Consider the following 17,078-nt stretch of genomic DNA (forward strand, 5'->3'; position numbering starts at 1 on the left):
TTGTTTATTATTCATAGACCGGTGTTTTTAACCTATAATACAAGTATGGTTGCTGTGGCAGTGTAATGATCAGATGTTGCCTTAAAAAGTGCCCACAGAACGCATATTAAAGTAAAAATAATTAATTTATTAATTATTACACATTATAAATGGCTGAAAGTGCACCCAGTACCTCTGAAGCTACAGCAAAGGCGTCAGTAATACAACCATCCAATTTAGAATGTAAAAATTTGTACGAGTACCTCAAAACAAGAACACCTGAAGTTTTAGAAAAGCTTTACAACCATCCGACAATTTGCTTAGCTGTTTACAGGTAATTCATTTAAACAATAATCTAATTTAACATCTGATTGACAATAAAACCTCAATGATTACAATTTTCTATTATAAATTGTTATTTTTTAGGGAATTGCCTGAACTTGGAAGACAATATGTAATCAGAATCTTATTTGTTGAACAACCAGTGCCCAAAGCTGTGGTTGCATCATGGGGATCACAATTATATGCCAAGTATGCAATAACATAATATAATCCTCAAAATATCAATGAAAACATTTATTAATTTAGGGAAACAAATTATGTAAGCAAAGTTTTGACTGAACTAGCTGTTTGGCATGAATCACCTATTCCTGGGGGTTTAACAGGGTGGATATTAAGATGTACATTCAAAAAGAATCTAAAAACAGCTCTTCTGGGAGGGTAAACAATTATATCACCTTATATTAATATTTTTTAATTATAAATTTACTTTAGTGGCAAACCATGGAGTATGTCATCAACATTAGAAGTGGACAGCAAAGCGCGCGATGTTTCATTCCTAGATAGCTACTCAGTGGAAAGATGGGAATGTGTTCTGCATTATATGGTAGGTTCCCAACAACAGGAAGGAATATCTGCAGATGCAGTTCGTGTTTTAATCCATGCTGGATTAATGAAGTGGTAAGAAAACATGTGAAATTTAATCAAAAATTTATAATTTACACACATTGTATGATTTTTACAGTGATGAGGAAGATGGTAGTTCTGTTATCACAAGACAAGGCTTCCAGTTTCTGTTATTAGATCGCCAAACACAAGTTTGGCACTTTATTCTTCATTATTTAGATACTGCAGAGAGCAGAGGACTGGATCTTGCCGAATGTTTAACTTTTTTGTTTCAATTGAGTTTCAGCACTTTAGGAAAGGTAAAAATATAATAAATAATCATAACATGATATTTTAATGAATATTTTATGCCAGGATTATAGCACGGAAGGAATGAGTACAGAATTACTCATATTTTTACAACATCTACGAGAATTTGGGTTAGTTTATCAACGAAAAGTAAGTAAACAATGAAAATATAATATTTTCTTTGTTATTTTGTGTTATTTTATGCTTTATAGAGGAAAGCAGGTCGTTTTTATCCAACAAGACTAGCTCTAAACATTACTTCCCCAAACACAAAAATATCCAACATCGAAGAAGACACACCAAAAGGTTATATTGTTGTGGAAACGAATTATCGCGTTTATGCTTACACAGATTCCAGTTTACAAGTTGCTTTACTTGCATTATTCACTGAATTAATGTATAGGTAAGTTTTCTCCTCAAAAATATCAAAAACTTTCATTTTATCAACATATTTCTATACTATTTAGGTTCCCTAATGTAGTTGTTGGTATTCTCACAAGAGATTCAATCAGACAAGCACTTCGTGGTGGAATTACTGCTGAGCAGATTATCGGTTACCTTCGCCAGCATGTTCATCCCCAATTGCTTGAACACGACGCCAAAAGTCCGATTCCACCAACGATTGTCGATCAAATTAAATTATGGGAAATGGAACGCAATAGAATCACTTATTCACCAGGTGTTCTTTACAGTCAATTTCTATCACAAGTTCGTGCATATATTTTATATTTCTATTTTATGTAAAAGGATTGATTGCGATTGTTTACAGAATGATTTCAACGTGCTGCGTGAGTACGCCCAGAGCAACGGGTTTTTGATTTGGTGTAATCGCGATAAACGCACCATGTTGGTAAGCAAAGCGGGGCACGATGATGTTAAGAAGTTCTGGAAGCGTTATTCCAAGGGGAAATGAAGCGGGGACGTCGACGTAATTTAATCTCATTTGTATTGATCTTTTTATATCTAATATAAGCTTATTTGTACATGTTCTTATACTTATTTCATCTTTGTACCCGGGTACAACGTTATTTTGAGTGGTTTTTGTGTTAAAATGGATTTATATCCTCATGTGGACCAAAGTATTTGGTTGAGGACTTGTGAGAAGGAAATTACAACTCCAATCAGAGGTGTTGTAACAGGTAGAGTGAAAAAATTGTGATTATTTGGTAAAAATTGCAATAAAAACATATTTAAGGTAAAATACCGGAATGGGTAAATGGTAAACTATTTCGGAATGGTCCTGGTGCTTCAAAAGTGGGCAAAGACTTAGAATTTGGTCATTTATTTGATAATTTTGGTTTAATTCATTGGTAACAATCGAAAAACATCATAAATATTTATTTTTTCTAAAATAATCATTATTTTAGCTTCACTATAGCCAATGCAAGTGTAACTTATCAATGTCGATTTGTTAATTCGGATTATTACAAACAAATTAACAGTAAACGCATGTTAATCACTGATTTTGGTACAAAATGCACTTCGGATCCATGCAATACCATCTTTCATCGGTAAATTTACTTATAAAACACAATTTTTACTAATTTAACTATTTTTCAGTGTTAAATCAATTTTTAATCCTTCTACCACAGATAATACCATGATAACAATTTATCCCTTTGCTGATGAGATGTATGCCTTCGGAGAATCGCCTGTTATCCATAAAATCAACAAAGAAACACTAAAAACCGAAGGATCTCAAAATATTTACAAACATGTCGGTGTAGTTAATCATTCTGCACATCCACATATTGATTATGATGGTAGTGTTTATAACATAGGTGTTTCCTACACAAAATATGGACGGCTCGTACAAAATATTGTGTGTTTTCCGAAGTGTGAAAGCAACAACGCTGATGAAATGTTTAAAAAGGCGCATGTTGTAGCTGCAATACCAGCTAGGAAGTTTTTACATCCATCATACATGCATTCATTTGGTAAATAATCTTATAAACAACATTTAAATGAAGATTTGTAGTAATTTTGTTTGTTTTAACAGGAATAACTGAAAATTACTTCATTTTGGTGCAGCAACCACTAAGTATATCAATACTTTCGTTTGTTAAGAATAAATTATTGAACGAACCTATAATAAGTGCTTTAAAATGGGATAAACAAAGAAAAGTTTGTATTTATTAACAGGTTATACTAAAATAATGAATATATTTTGTTTACAGACGAGAATTGATGTAATTTGTCGTAAAACTGGCAAATTATTCAAAAGTTTCTACACATCTTCACTATTTTTCCTACATGTTATAAACCAATATGAAAATGGCGACAAAATAATCATTGATATCTGTTGTTATGAAGATCCATCAATGATTGATTGCATGTACACAGAAGCATTGAAATCTATGCAATCAAATCCAGACTACGCCAAATTATTCCGCGGTAGACCAAAACGTTTTATTTTAGATTTAAAACAAACCAAAGAAGTGGAAACAAAAATTTTGTGTAATCTAGGATGCGAGACACCTCAGATAAATTACAACAAACATCTAGGTCGTTATTATCGTTATTTTTATGCAATAAACAGTGATGTTGATGCTCGGTACCCGGGGACCATTATCAAAGTAGATGTTGAAAATGGTCACACTTTGACATGGTGCGAAGATAACTGTTATCCCAGCGAACCGATATTTGTTGCTAATAATACAAAATCACCAAATACAAAAGAAGACGATGGAATTCTTTTAGCTTCAATGGTTTGGGGAAGAACTGCTACCAATTTGATAGGATTGTTAGTTTTGAATGCGCAAACAATGAAAGAGATCGCAAGGTGTGTTTTTGTCACGCCGTCAGTTGTACCAAAATGTTTACATGGCTGGTACACGCCGAACAAACGAAAGAACAATGAAACAACAGTTATTAATAAGAAACAGTGTAATCATCATTAGATGTCGTCATTATAGGTAAAAGAATGACGTCATGTTCTTTATGATCACGTCTAGAATGTCTGGACATTAGTAAGAGTATTGATTATGTTGAACTTGGGTCTCAGTTATACCAAAATTCATGTTTATTATTCGATTTATAAATAAATTTGATGTAATCCAAGCGATTCAAGGCATCCAAGGAATCCTGCGCTCATTCGAAGGTTGCGTAGTGTTGCGTTTTGGTGGGGAATACAACTACAAGCGGAATTTGTCGTACATTCATGGTCCCACACAAATAACGCGCAATAACATGTAAACGAAAAGAAATAAAGCGACTGCGTCATTTGCAGTTTAAGTGTTGGCCTACTAGTGTTGCTAGAGAACCCTTTGATTTCATTTCTGACATTCTGTAAGGATGTCGTCCCCAATTAAAGACCCAGTAAGTTATAAATGGCATTAATTGTCTTTAAATGTATTAATTTTGTATTTTTTAGGAAATTCCGTATGTAGGTCGCATTGAAGGAGGTTTTGATGAAGGACACATTGTGAGGATACAAGGATATACTGCTCCTGTCGCAAATCGGTAATAAATAAACAATAATTTTATTTATTTCATAAAGTTTATTAATTTTTTCTTGTTTGCATGTAGTTTCAATATCAATCTTCAATGTGGCAGCTCGGAAGAAGCTGACATTGCAGTTCATTTATCAGTAAGACTGCAGGAAGGCTACGTGGCAAGAAATTCATTTGAGAATGGTGATTGGGGTGAAGAACAAGGTGATGGCGAGCTTAAAATTGGCATGGGACAAAAGTTTGAAGTACTTTTACTAAGTGCATCGAATGATTACAAGGTTGCGATCAATGGACAGCACTTCTGTGAATTCCCACATAGAATTCCACCAAGCAAGATCACACATTTGAAGATCGATGGTGATGTGGCTATATCCTTGATATCTTATGAAGGCGGCATGGGTAAATCGAGCTCAAGTCAATCAAATGCTTCATATGGTGAACAACAGCCAAATTATGGTGGATATGGACCACCTCCTCAAGCAGGTGGATATGGGGGATGCGGTGCACCACAAGGATATGGACCACCTCCACCTGGGTACCAACCTTATGGACCACAAGGTGGATATGGCGCGCCTCCACCACCAGGATATCAACAGGTATGGTATTTGTTATTTCTAGGCATAATATTTAAGATTTAGCAGTGATTTATTGCTAAAAATCTTGTAAATGTAAAGGATCACGAGTCGGGCGGTTTGGGCGACTTCTTAGGTACGGCTAGTGAAGTGATTGCGGGTGCGATAAAATCCGGCATGGCCGACAAATTGCTCGGTTCATTGACGGGCGGAAATCAAGTGAGTGTTTCCTCTGAGTTGCCCTGGGCGGATTAGATAAAGTTTTGGTTTTATAGCAACATGGTGGGCAACAACCGCATCCACAACAACCACCACCACCGCAGCAACACCAACCACAACAATTACCGTTTGATTTGTCGCAGTTTGGTGGTGGTGGTTCGATTGGTGGGCTTGGAAGTGTCGGATCATTATTAACAGGCTTCGCTGAGCAAATTATGCATCCGAAACGAGTAATTATCAATGATTATATATGTTTATTTGAGGTACAGGTCTAATTTTTCATGTTTTTCAGGATGGACAAGGCGGGCACCATTAAAAATAAACACAACGTCTTCTTTAAATTTAACTATGACATTAGAATGTAAGCTTAAGCTTGAAAGTGCCTAGAACACGTACGAAAATATTTATATTAGTCATCAAGCATGACAGAAGCTTTAATTGGGTGCTAGATGATACAAAAATACTCTTTACAGCACAAAAACTTATTGTGAATGTTAATTATGTATAATTATAATCAAATTGTTGTTTGTCTCGAATATATTTATGTTTTGAATCGTGTTTTATTACTACAAACTTATCCCCTCCTGATTTCTATAGATTTTATTCACATAGACATCAAAATAACAAAAGAAAATTATATTTCAGAACCCTGGAAGTGGTCCACCTCCTGCTGGAGTAAACCTACCATCAGCACCATCTGCTCCCCCAATTCAAGACGATGATAAACCACCAAGCATTTATCCAACTATAAACGACCAACGACAAGGAGCTGTACCCGGATATCCTTCATATCCAACCATACCAGGTGCTCCACCTCCATCAATATACCCTACTCCTGGTCCACAAGGGTATCCAGGGATGTCACCTAGTCCTGGTTTTCGTCCACCTCCACCTGGTGGGTTTCCATCTGCTCAAAATATTGGACCATACCCAAGAAGTCCTTCTTATCCTTCTTCTCCATCTGGATATCCGCAATATCCTACAGCATATCAGGGATACCCGAGGTACCCTGGATATCCTCAACCAAACCAAAATTATGGAACTTATCAAGGAGGTGGAGGACCTGCAGCCAACAATGCACCTGTACCTGATGGTTACTACGTTTATAAACCACAAGATAATTTCCGGAGTAGCAATGATTCGTCTGCGATGGATAAAGTTAAAAAGTACGGATTGCCTATTTTAGGAGCTGGGGTAGCAACGTATGCATTATCAAAACTAACCGATAATTTCGGCCTGGGAGATTCTGATTCCGATTAAACATTCCAAAAGTTAAATTATTATATTATATGTAAAAATAGTGCACATAACCTCAACTATAGACTATTATTCTCGTTTATATTATAAATAAACAGTTACACATGTTAATCTTTATTGATAATTAGCGATAATTAAAGATTACTACTTGTTTAATTTAAATAAAGCGTTTTAGGTGGTGGGGAAATCGTCTGCGGTCGTCATGACTTAGTTGTGTTTGTAACAGCTGATTGTGACATTTATCTAGTAGCCAGCCTGCCTGACGTTTTACTTGTGCAGCACAGCAGGCCGCAATCATTGCAGCAGTGCGCTGTGAACACAACAAGTTGTGAGAGAGTGCAGGGCTCGGCCGGATAAGACTGCATCGTAATAATGGATGATAAGCCTGCGAAAATTAGCCCAGTTTATTTCCTATCACAACGGCAGCTTGATGGCACAGCGATCAAACGCGAATTATTCGCACGGCGGCTCAACGTCGCTAAAAACCTTTACAAAAAAGATCTGTTTGCACACTATGGGTGTGTGAACGCCATCGAGTTCTCCAACGAAGGGGAGTTGCTCGTTTCAGGTACAGTCACACCAATTTCCACAATAAATCAACACTCTTACAACTAAAATATATAAAAATCATGAAAAATTCATAAAAATAAAACAAATCTATATAATTTTCTTAGGAGGTGATGACAGACGAGTTCTACTCTGGTCTGTGGCACAATCCATTCATGGAAAGTGCAAGAACAACCCAGAACCGATGCAGACAAGTCATGACAGCAACATCTTCTGTTTATCATTCGATTCAAAGAATGCAAGAATTTACTCCGGAGGAAACGATGATCAAGTCATGGTGCATGAGATCCCGACGTAAATATACCCTGTGTAGTTATCACCCGTTACAAATTGTTTCCTCGAATATTTCAGGAAGCAATTGCTTGTCAAACTGCCACACAAGAAACCCGTGTATGGATTGAGTGTGAATCCCAGCAATGACAGCGTTTTAGCTACAGCAGGCGACGATGGACGGATATTAATCTATGATATTCGTGAACCTGGGGAACCACAGTGTCTAGCACGACATAAAGTTGGGTTTCATTCTGTTATGTACAACCCAAAAAATCCAATTCTCCTAGTCGCAGCAAATTCAGATGATGGTATCTTGTTATTCGACGCACGGAAACCTAAAGAGTATATTATAACCTCTAAATTAAGTATAAATATTTCTAAAGTATGTTTTTATAGTTATCTTATTCATTACGATAAAGAAGCTGGACATATCAGTGGAATCAGCGCTTGCTTCAACGCGAATGGAGATAAAGTCCTTGCGCTTCGTCGTCGTCTTCCACCCGTCCTGTACGCGACTCATCAACGCCATGCTGTGTCACAATTCTATCATCCGCAGTACTACAATTCCTGCACAATGAAAACTTGTTGCTTCGCCGGCGAGGACGATGAGTACGTCTTGAGTGGTTCGGATGATTTTAATTTATACATGTGGAAGATTGCGGAGGATCATGGCGAATGGGGCCAGTCACATTTTGTTTTGCGCGGCCATCGTAGTATTGTCAATCAGGTGCGATACAATAAGCAGAATAATCTTATAGCTTCCTCCGGAGTCGAGAAAATGATTAAACTATGGAGTACGTTACATATTGGGGCTTGGACTGGTTCACTCACAAAAGAAACCACCGAAACTCAGCGTATTGTTTACTCACATGAAGATTATATGAGTTTGGTTGGTCCGTCAGGACAACGCATTTCGCATGATTATAGTGATCAATCTACATCCGAAGATGCGCGAATGATGGCGTTCTTTGATTCGCTTATTCAAAGGGAGATTGAGGGTTGGGAATCACAATCAGAAGCGACTTTTACTTCTGATAGTGATAGCGATACTCACGTACAGGATAGAATTCAATTATCCTGGCAGTCTTTATCACGTTGTCGAATGCAAGCGGATGAGACGAGTAAAAAGTTTCGTCCGAATAGAATCACGCAGTTGATTGCGCACAAACGCAATCGCCTTGCTAAGATGGCGCTGTGGAAGTCATCAACACTAGTTCAACGGTAAGTTTCATATTTTTGAGGTTAAATTTTATATAAAATTGCGTTTTTAGAAATTTCAACCGTGAGAAACATAAAAAACGTAAAGCATCGAAGAAAGCCAAGTGCAAATGGTCTTCCCGTAAAGCCCCTAAGCGTACAAGAGCTACTTCTCCAACTGTGGCGAATAATAACTCCGAAAAAGAGAACTTAACAAACACGCACGCCAGTGGCTCCAGCGGCCGACATAAAAAGTACAGCCGCCATCGTACATCACGCTCCGAGTGTGATCACCTTCATCAATCGATTGATGTTCCTAGCACAAGTACGGGAATCACCGCCGGCTCCTCGTCGAATAATCCAATCTTCCGCGTTATAGAACAGGACTCCGACGAGGAGACGTCGCAACCAAACACTGCAAACTGTGATACACGCGCTGCACCCGCCGATAATTTCGTCAATATTTTGCCGACGCCTTTGAACGGCTCACAGGACATGTACATAAATGTCCTTGAGATTGCGAATACGAATGTGGTAGCGAATAATTTGCGCGGTTCAAGCGAATTCGTGACGGAGAATTACAGCTCGCTCAGCGATAGCGATTATGAGATAGTAATGACACCTGTTAAGCAGCGGCGCACGCATTTGTCACCGGAAATGGTCGACAGCGGGTTTGCGACTGGACCATGCACGTCTTCCGGTAGTAAACCGGCGAGGAATCGTCGGCATCAGTGCGACACGTCCGATGATGAGTACAAATATGAAAAGTTTCGTAAGCGCGTCAAAAAGGCACGGCTCAATATGCGCAAACAGATTGGAATCGACTCGGATTCCAATTGAGACTTGTTTTTTCAAGGACTGCAAATGAGTGGCCTTTTTTTTTTTAGCAACCACCACATCAATCCTATATCCAATTTTTTCTTTATGTTTACAATCTAAATAGACTGTCTCTGTATAAGTTTGTGTAATTTTGAATGTGGTAGCGTACGGATGTGATACGGATAACAAGTGTTTCATTATTTTAGGACACGAAGGATCTAATGTTTAAGTTTAGGAGAAGCGAACGCGTATTATACTAATTTTCTATTTGCGAAGTGATTAGTTGGATTACTGTCATTTCTATATATGTATAAATACTACCTATATTAGCTTATGTATTTGATGCTTTACGAGGGAGGACGTCAAGATCTGCGAATATTATTCAATAATAAATAAAACGTGGATTTGATATTTCAAATAATTACGTTGAAGAGACCCGAGGTAGAAGCTGGAGAACTGCGACTGGACTGCTGGAGGCTTCAGGCACGACTGAGCGTGGTGCGCACTGCGCGCTCGCTTTTTATACCCGCGGACTACCTGCAAAAAGTGGAGGGGGAAGGCGCGTACGTGATTGGTCGCGCGCGAGTTGTGCGAGCGGTGTTTACCTACGACTGCCGGTGGTTGTGGAGGGGATGCGACGCGTAACATGCGTTAGGTAAGAGCTGTAGGGTGTAGGTACATGTGACTCTCATTCGGTGCACCGTACTTTTATTACTCGAGAGAATCGCAATCAAAATATCGAGGAAAATGAAAAATCTTTACAATTTTTTCGTTAAAATTATTTTTTAACACTTAAAATCTTAATAATTTAAATATTAGTTACGCTACTGAATCCAGAAGTACATTTTTCAATTAAATAAAAAATTGCGGTCAATTCTCCCACCGCAAATAATGAACAAAAATAAACCCACAGAAAAAATCCAAATTATTTAACTCAGCCTTGAGTTATCAACACATAATTCGCGTGTTACAGTAAAATTTGTTTATAATAGCTTAGTCTCCAGATAATAATACCCAAAACACATTCTGTACTCGGTTATATAACAATTTAAATACCACAACCAAATTATCACAAACATATTTTTCGTTGAAACATTTTTTCTCAGCAAATACAATATTAAAACCTGTTGCGCACTTAGAAAAATATCTACGGCGCAAATTACATTAATTACTGTTATTGTGCACTCGAAAAACCTTGACTACTAAACTAAATTCTTTTCTGCACACATTTTTTCTATATGAATCAATTTATTGTACAATTAACAGCTGTGCATTGATAATTCTATTATAAAACTTATTTTTTCATACAAGAAATGAGGCCCAATTCATGATTAAATATTTCTATCTTGTTATTAACATTTATCTCTGCTGCTCTGCTGACCTAGAATTGTGACGCAGCCTTGAATCTCAATGATACATCACTTTAACAAATTACACGCAGTAAATAATTAGGCACTTCCTAAATATTGTCTGTCATTGTATGTTTGTTAACTGTTAAACATCGCCCAACATCATCCATATGTTTCTGTTTACATGTACGTGTCTAAGTTTACGTTTACATCAACACATTCAACATGATAGTGCAAGTGGAGGGATCATTATTTCAAATCCTTGTAATGTGTGTATAAATAACGTCGGGCTTCAACATTCAACTTTATTCGACATTGACACGTTCTCTCGTTGTGTACACCTCGTAAAAACAGTGAATATTATACAGAAACAAAATGGAGATTGAATTGGATGATCGTTTGCGTTCGTTGATTGAACAAGTCGCGAAAAAAGAAGGATTTACTCAGTGTAACATAGAAACAGATGTTGGAAGTGCAAAAGGTGATAATTATCTGGGAACCATAACAAAAGTTAAAGTATCTGAGCCATCCAGTGATAAATCTTTGGATTTAATCATGAAAACTGCATCGAGTAATGCGGATTTTCGTAAAGTTGTGCCAATTAATGACGCATTCAGCCGGGAGAGTTATTTTTATACAGATGTGTTGTCTACTTACAACACACTTTTGAAAGAGTATAATTTAGAGCCACTGAACGCATTCCCCGAGCTGTTGACATCCGACATGGAGATTCCGGAAGTCCTCATAATGGCCGACATGAAAGCGCGAGGTTATGTAATGCGAAATCGAACGGAATTCTTGGATTTAAATCATGTTGAACTTGTAATGAAAGAATACGGCAAATTCCATGGATTATTCTATGCATTAAAAGAATTACGTCCGGAAGAAAGTCAAAAATTATACGAAGCAATGCCGGAGAATTTCTTCTCAAAGATGGATTTTGACAGCCCGGCTGCAAGCAAATCCGTGGATAGTTCCAATGAAAAAGTTATGAAAGCACTGCTTCCGGAAGATGTCAAAGCCCGTGAGCGTTTTGAAGAATACACAAAGGACACAATGAAGAAAATAATCAAAACATTAGAACCAACTGCAGCTGGAAAGTACGCTGTGATAAACCACGGTGATAGTTGGGTGAATAACATGTTGTTTTTGTATGACAAAACCGGAAGTGTGCAATCACAGCCGCCATCACAGGTCTGTTTATTAGACTTTCAATTATCTCGGATTGCTTCACCTGCCTTGGACTTGTCTTACTTTATTTTTACGTGTACGGATAAAAAACTCAGAGAAAAACATTTTGATGATATGTTGAAGTTGTACCACAATGCAATGCGGGATTTACTCAAAGGATTCTCATTGGACGTTGATGATTTTTTGACACTTCCGGAACTGCATCAACAAATGCGATTGTTTTCACTGTTTGGCATTCACATGACGATTGGTGTAACTCATTTGATGTTAAGTGACCAGGAGGAGATTCCGGACTTTCAGAATATGAAGATCAACGATGATGACCTCGAGGAAACCATGAAGGCGTTTGTTTACGTTAGTAAGAATGAAAGCAGATATATGGAACGTATACGCGGTGTGATATTGGACGCTGTTGAGAGAGATTACCTATAATCCCTACTAATATTATAAATGCGAAAGTTCTGATGTTTGTTACACTTTCATGCAAACACTACTTAACCGAACATCATGAAAATTTGTACACATATTCTTAGTGGTCCCCGAATGGTTATAGGCTACTTTTTATTTAATAAAAACAATTATTTTTTAAATAAAATAAAGAAATTGTTTAGCCAATAATACCTCTGCATCTGGCTATTTGACTACTTTAACGCCATCTAGCATTCCAGCAATGAAGCTCAAACCTAAGTACTATAGTACCATCACACTGTATTATCACACTGTATTACCGACAGCTACGTCAACATCAAATCCAATTGACTACACTATGGAGACTGTACACTATACTTCCATAGACTATACTTTCAGCCATTTTAAACTTCCCGCCATTCTACTTCATTGTTACTTCTTCTGTGACTACAGACGCGTACGGAAGCAACTTCATTATTTTAGATATTCGCGAGCGAAGCCGCGGGTTTAGGCTAGTTCAATATATAAATTGTATTCTTTTAAGTTTTTATCTGATAATGAAATTAATGGAATTAAATATGTATATTATAAGTTTGGGTATTAGTAACGCTTCCTGTGGAACATCCTGTGTTGTGGTCATGGCTGCCCACCACATTTTATATTGTTTGATATTAAATATGTTCAATTAGTTTAATTGTACTTTAGTTTTGAAGTAAACGTCGAAAATAATAGACAATTACAATGTTTAAGTTCATATTCTTGTGTGTGATAGTTAAATTAACAATAGGTTATAATTTAAACACGTTACACACGATTATTTATGAGGATGCGCATAAAAATTTACGAATTGATGCAAGAGAGAGTTTATTTGGGTATACAACGGCTTTGTATCGTAGTAAAAACAAATCATGGTAAATAAAATTTGTTTATTTTTGGTTATATTCAATTTAATAAGTTTTATTGAAGGGTATTTATTGGATCTCCAAAGGGAACTGATTTAAACATGCCTAGTAGTAATCCGGGCGTTGTTTTCCAATGTCAGATAAGAAAATACTGTGAAATGCAGTCAATAGACAAAGGTAAAGTAAATTATAAAGACATTTTAGTTTATTTTGAGGTTAGGTTAGCGTTTGTGTATCACTGGTGGTGTACATTGATGTCAGGTTAATAAGTTTAAGTGTGGTTATGTCGACAGATTTTGGAATGACCAGAAGTAATGGTTTTCGTTTCTTGGACAACAAGGATAACGCATGGATCGGTGGAACTATGGATATCAATATCAATGCAGGAGTGTTGGTTGTTTGTGGTTTCCGTTGGGCGGCTGACACGAATATGATTGGCGCGTGTTACTTGGCGAAACTCCAAGATAATCCAAGTTATAACAAATTACTACCACTGCTTAACCCAAAAAAGTATATTCAGGCTTTGCAATACAGAATGTCTGTTTATCACTATGGTCTAGGGGAGGCGGGATTTTCTGCTCATTTTACCAATGATAAAGTAAGTAAATATCCCAAATTTTCTAAATTTTAAAATGGGTAGCAATTTTTATTGGTTATAGCAATATCCGGATTTGATCCTTGGAGCTCCCGGATTGTTGAATTGGTTTGGTGGATCAATTTTATACTCCGGGGATTCATCATCAAATTCCATAGAAAATCGAGTTTCAATGTACATGGGAGATTCGTTCTCGTTGTTTGGTAAATCAAAAAACATCATAAAAAGAATAAAATCCTAATTTTTGTCTTTTTTCTAACAGGATATGCAGTTTCTTCCGGTCGATACGTTTCAAGTCACCAAATGTTTGCTTCCTCAGCACCAAAAGGCAGTAAATACTGCGGAACAGTGATATTGTATAATTTTCAACCGGGCAACGATAGTTTCATCGATAAAAAATTTATACTATCCGGAAGTCAAATAGGGGAATATTTTGGTGCGTCCCTAGCTTCCGGTGATCTAAACGGTGATGGTTATGACGATTTAATTGTTGGCGCGCCATTTTATTCGGATAAAAACTTCAACGACGGTCGAATACATATTTATTACGGTGGAAAGGAACGTAATAGTTTTACAGATGCGAATAGTGTTGTGCATTTGACCGGAAGTAGTGACAGCGGCCATTATGGCACCACGATAACATTTCTAGGAGATTTAAATCTAGATGGATATGGAGGTTATGTTATTTATGTTGTATATTCAACTTTAAAACTTATTTTAACATGTTTATTGTTTAGATATTGCCGTGGGGGAACCTTTCAGTGACAATAAACGAGGAATTGTTTATATTTATCATGGCGGACCGTATGGTCTCGTTACTACACCTGCGCAGATTCTACAAGCGAAAAATATTGATAATAAACTGCGAGGTTTCGGTATAAGTGTCTCAAATGCTTTGGATATTGATGGAAATGGATATCCAGGTAAATATTTAAGGTTAACATGTGTTTATATTCTTTAAATATAAATTATTTTGTATTATTTGAAGATATTTCGATTGGGGCACATTTATCCGGCCATGTAGCCATCATTAGATCAAATCCACTGGTAGAAATCAGCTCATCTTTGAAAATAATAAATGGCACCAAGATTAATTTCGGAACGACAAGAATTGCGCATTGTTATACACATTTAGCAAGTCCATACACTCCTAAACATATCAGTAAGTAGAATATGTTAATAATAATCAAATTTAATTAGTTTTTGTGTTAAAGCAATCCGTAGAACACTCACAATTGATGAAAATTATCAAAGAGTGTTGTTAGCACCACCAACAACACTTCAAAAAGAGTTTTTGCTTGATAACAAATGTGAAACATTCATTTTAACATCAAAGGTAATAATTTATCAAATTTATATTGTATTTTTAGTATTTTTAAGTATTTTTTTATAGGAAAAGTTATATTATTTGACTGAGCCTGTGAAAATCAGTGTAAGTTATGAAATCGTCCAAGATGCACCAAGAAAAAGTAATTATTATGTTGGATTAAACAACACAGACACATTTTGTAAAACTTGTCCTGTTTTATTAAACGTACGTCCTTTGGAAAATGAATTTTCCTTCGCTTTGGGATGCGGAGATGATGACGTATGCACAAGTAACTTAAGTTTTGATGCAAAATTCTACATTTTAGAGTAAGAATACAAAAATTAACAAATTTAAACACAAAAATCACAATTTTAAATATTACAGAACGGAAATTCGTGAGTTTGTCATTGGATCCGCTGATATTATCCGAATGGATGTCTTGATAAGCAACTCTGGAGATAGTGCATACCTGACACAATTTACTATCACTCTACCAAAGTATATACAGTTTAATTCAATCCCAAAAAGTGTTCTGAAGACAATCCAGGAATATTAGTCTGTCTTGTTGGTAACCCATTAAAAACACAAATATATCTAAGTGTTGCGTTGAATATGAAAGACGTCCGGATTGATTATGGATCAAATGTGACGTTTACAATGAACGTTACCACAACAAGTGTGAATAAGAATCCTGTACAACAAAAATCTGTAACTTTACAGTTGAAAAACGTCGTGGATTTAAAACTTATTGGAAAAGCAGAACCTGCATTACAGTTTTACACAAAAAACGCAACATTTAGACAAATTTTTGAGATTCAAAAGAGTGGTTATAGTCCTGCAGAGCAAGTTTCTATTTTGATTAATTTACCAACTCATGTTGTGGAAAATAATGTGTCTATTGCGTTTGTTAAATTATATTCAATTGAGGGTTCATTAAGAGGACAAAAATTATTGTGTAAGAATCATTCTGAAGTAGAATACATCCGAGAAGAATCTGAATCTCATGGTGATACAGATTTGAATGTTGAAGAAGATATACAACGACCTGAACGAGAACGAAGAGAAATTCCGAGTGAGAATATGATTATTTACTCAAATAATCTCAATGAAAGTGATTATACCGAAGAAACATCAATAGTAGACGAAAATGAGATAATAGAGGAAGAAATAGGTGAGATTTTAACACTGGATTGTAGAGATTTGAAGAATAATGTACAATGTACAAAATTCACTTGTGACATTGGAGCCATTACAAACGAACAAGATATTGCAGTAGTTCGAGTGAAAGCCTTATTGGATATTACTGCAATTAAACGTAAGTGTTTATAATTGAAGAATTGCTTCCCATTTTACATTTTGTATGAATTTCTAGGAGTTTTAACTGTCGAAAACAGAATTTTGTTGAATAGTTATGGATTAGTGGAAGCTGAGTTTGAAATTGATACAATATCAAACAACTTTGTAAATGTAACAAGTACATTTATGGATTCGAATGAATTCCGCCTGGATATGTGGATTTTAATTAGTGCTACAATAGCGGGGCTTATTTTGTTATTGATTGTAACTTTAATTTTATACAAATGTGGATTTTTCTCAAGAACAAAGAAACTTCAAATGGAAGAAGAAATGCGACTAGCCGTAGCGGAGGAATTTACAAATGCTCGTTTAAGTGGTGCACCACCACCTGATACAGATAATGAATCAGAAAATGAATGTATAGAAGCCGTGGAAGAAATGGAAATGAAATAAATTTTATTTTATAAGTTTAATGGACACGTATTCTACCTTCCATACA

General features: G+C 36.2%; 6 protein-coding genes and 1 long non-coding RNA gene across 8 annotated transcripts; 6 read left to right on the top strand and 1 right to left on the bottom strand.

Moving 5' to 3' along the window:
- Positions 1 to 37: 37 nt before the first annotated feature.
- On the top strand, positions 38 to 2,156 carry mrn (general transcription factor IIH subunit 4 marionette). Its single transcript, XM_065310749.1, has 9 exons — positions 38 to 313; positions 406 to 510; positions 568 to 699; positions 754 to 939; positions 1,004 to 1,184; positions 1,240 to 1,323; positions 1,386 to 1,576; positions 1,641 to 1,881; positions 1,943 to 2,156. Exons 1-9 carry the CDS (start codon positions 150 to 152, stop codon positions 2,084 to 2,086), a joined length of 1,428 nt encoding a protein of 475 aa, XP_065166821.1. The 5' UTR covers positions 38 to 149; the 3' UTR covers positions 2,087 to 2,156.
- A 25-nt stretch (positions 2,157 to 2,181) lies between these two features.
- Positions 2,182 to 4,407, top strand: ninaB (neither inactivation nor afterpotential B). The gene is made up of 6 exons (XM_065310752.1): positions 2,182 to 2,312; positions 2,369 to 2,483; positions 2,541 to 2,684; positions 2,734 to 3,110; positions 3,173 to 3,297; positions 3,351 to 4,407. The coding sequence occupies exons 1-6, from the start codon at positions 2,225 to 2,227 to the stop codon at positions 4,071 to 4,073; spliced, it is 1,572 nt and encodes a 523-aa protein (XP_065166824.1). The 5' UTR covers positions 2,182 to 2,224; the 3' UTR covers positions 4,074 to 4,407.
- Positions 4,329 to 6,784, top strand: LOC135798066 (proline-rich protein HaeIII subfamily 1-like). 2 transcript variants are annotated; one of them, XM_065310751.1, is made up of 6 exons: positions 4,329 to 4,491; positions 4,547 to 4,635; positions 4,702 to 5,221; positions 5,300 to 5,416; positions 5,473 to 5,646; positions 5,709 to 5,969. In XM_065310751.1, exons 1-6 carry the CDS (start codon positions 4,468 to 4,470, stop codon positions 5,730 to 5,732), a joined length of 948 nt encoding a protein of 315 aa, XP_065166823.1. In that variant the 5' UTR covers positions 4,329 to 4,467; the 3' UTR covers positions 5,733 to 5,969. The 2 variants fall into 2 exon arrangements, with proteins under 2 accessions (XP_065166823.1, XP_065166822.1); XM_065310750.1 differs by lacking the exons at positions 5,300 to 5,416; positions 5,473 to 5,646; positions 5,709 to 5,969 and adding an exon at positions 6,062 to 6,784.
- A 120-nt stretch (positions 6,785 to 6,904) lies between these two features.
- Positions 6,905 to 9,938, top strand: LOC135798064 (DDB1- and CUL4-associated factor 5). The gene is made up of 5 exons (XM_065310748.1): positions 6,905 to 7,241; positions 7,348 to 7,534; positions 7,592 to 7,855; positions 7,910 to 8,734; positions 8,785 to 9,938. The coding sequence occupies exons 1-5, from the start codon at positions 7,046 to 7,048 to the stop codon at positions 9,548 to 9,550; spliced, it is 2,238 nt and encodes a 745-aa protein (XP_065166820.1). The 5' UTR covers positions 6,905 to 7,045; the 3' UTR covers positions 9,551 to 9,938.
- On the bottom strand, positions 9,809 to 10,014 carry LOC135798068 (uncharacterized). Its single transcript, XR_010549655.1, has 2 exons — positions 9,955 to 10,014; positions 9,809 to 9,898 (listed from the first exon to the last, which is right to left on the bottom strand). It is a non-coding gene; the product is annotated as an uncharacterized lncRNA (long non-coding RNA).
- A 1,011-nt stretch (positions 10,015 to 11,025) lies between these two features.
- LOC135799648 (uncharacterized) lies at positions 11,026 to 12,687 on the top strand. The gene has a single exon (XM_065312831.1). It carries the CDS (start codon positions 11,254 to 11,256, stop codon positions 12,499 to 12,501), a length of 1,248 nt encoding a protein of 415 aa, XP_065168903.1. The 5' UTR covers positions 11,026 to 11,253; the 3' UTR covers positions 12,502 to 12,687.
- Positions 12,688 to 12,834: 147 nt separating this feature from the next.
- On the top strand, positions 12,835 to 17,052 carry LOC135799649 (integrin alpha-PS5-like). Its single transcript, XM_065312832.1, is given in 12 exon segments — positions 12,835 to 13,388; positions 13,444 to 13,556; positions 13,673 to 13,977; positions 14,039 to 14,177; positions 14,237 to 14,650; positions 14,712 to 14,897; positions 14,963 to 15,136; positions 15,189 to 15,310; positions 15,368 to 15,609; positions 15,668 to 15,835; positions 15,838 to 16,598; positions 16,656 to 17,052. Coding segments are annotated over 11 exon segments (2,964 nt in total). The 5' UTR covers positions 12,835 to 13,388; positions 13,444 to 13,480; the 3' UTR covers positions 17,033 to 17,052.
- Positions 17,053 to 17,078: the final 26 nt, after the last annotated feature.

This window comes from Atheta coriaria, unplaced genomic scaffold, assembly GCF_025399875.1.
Source record: "Atheta coriaria isolate IRGN ID8LTWV9N9 unplaced genomic scaffold, Caltech_Dcor_3.1 hic_scaffold_9_pilon, whole genome shotgun sequence".
Classification (NCBI taxonomy): Eukaryota; Metazoa; Arthropoda; class Insecta; order Coleoptera; family Staphylinidae; genus Dalotia; species Dalotia coriaria.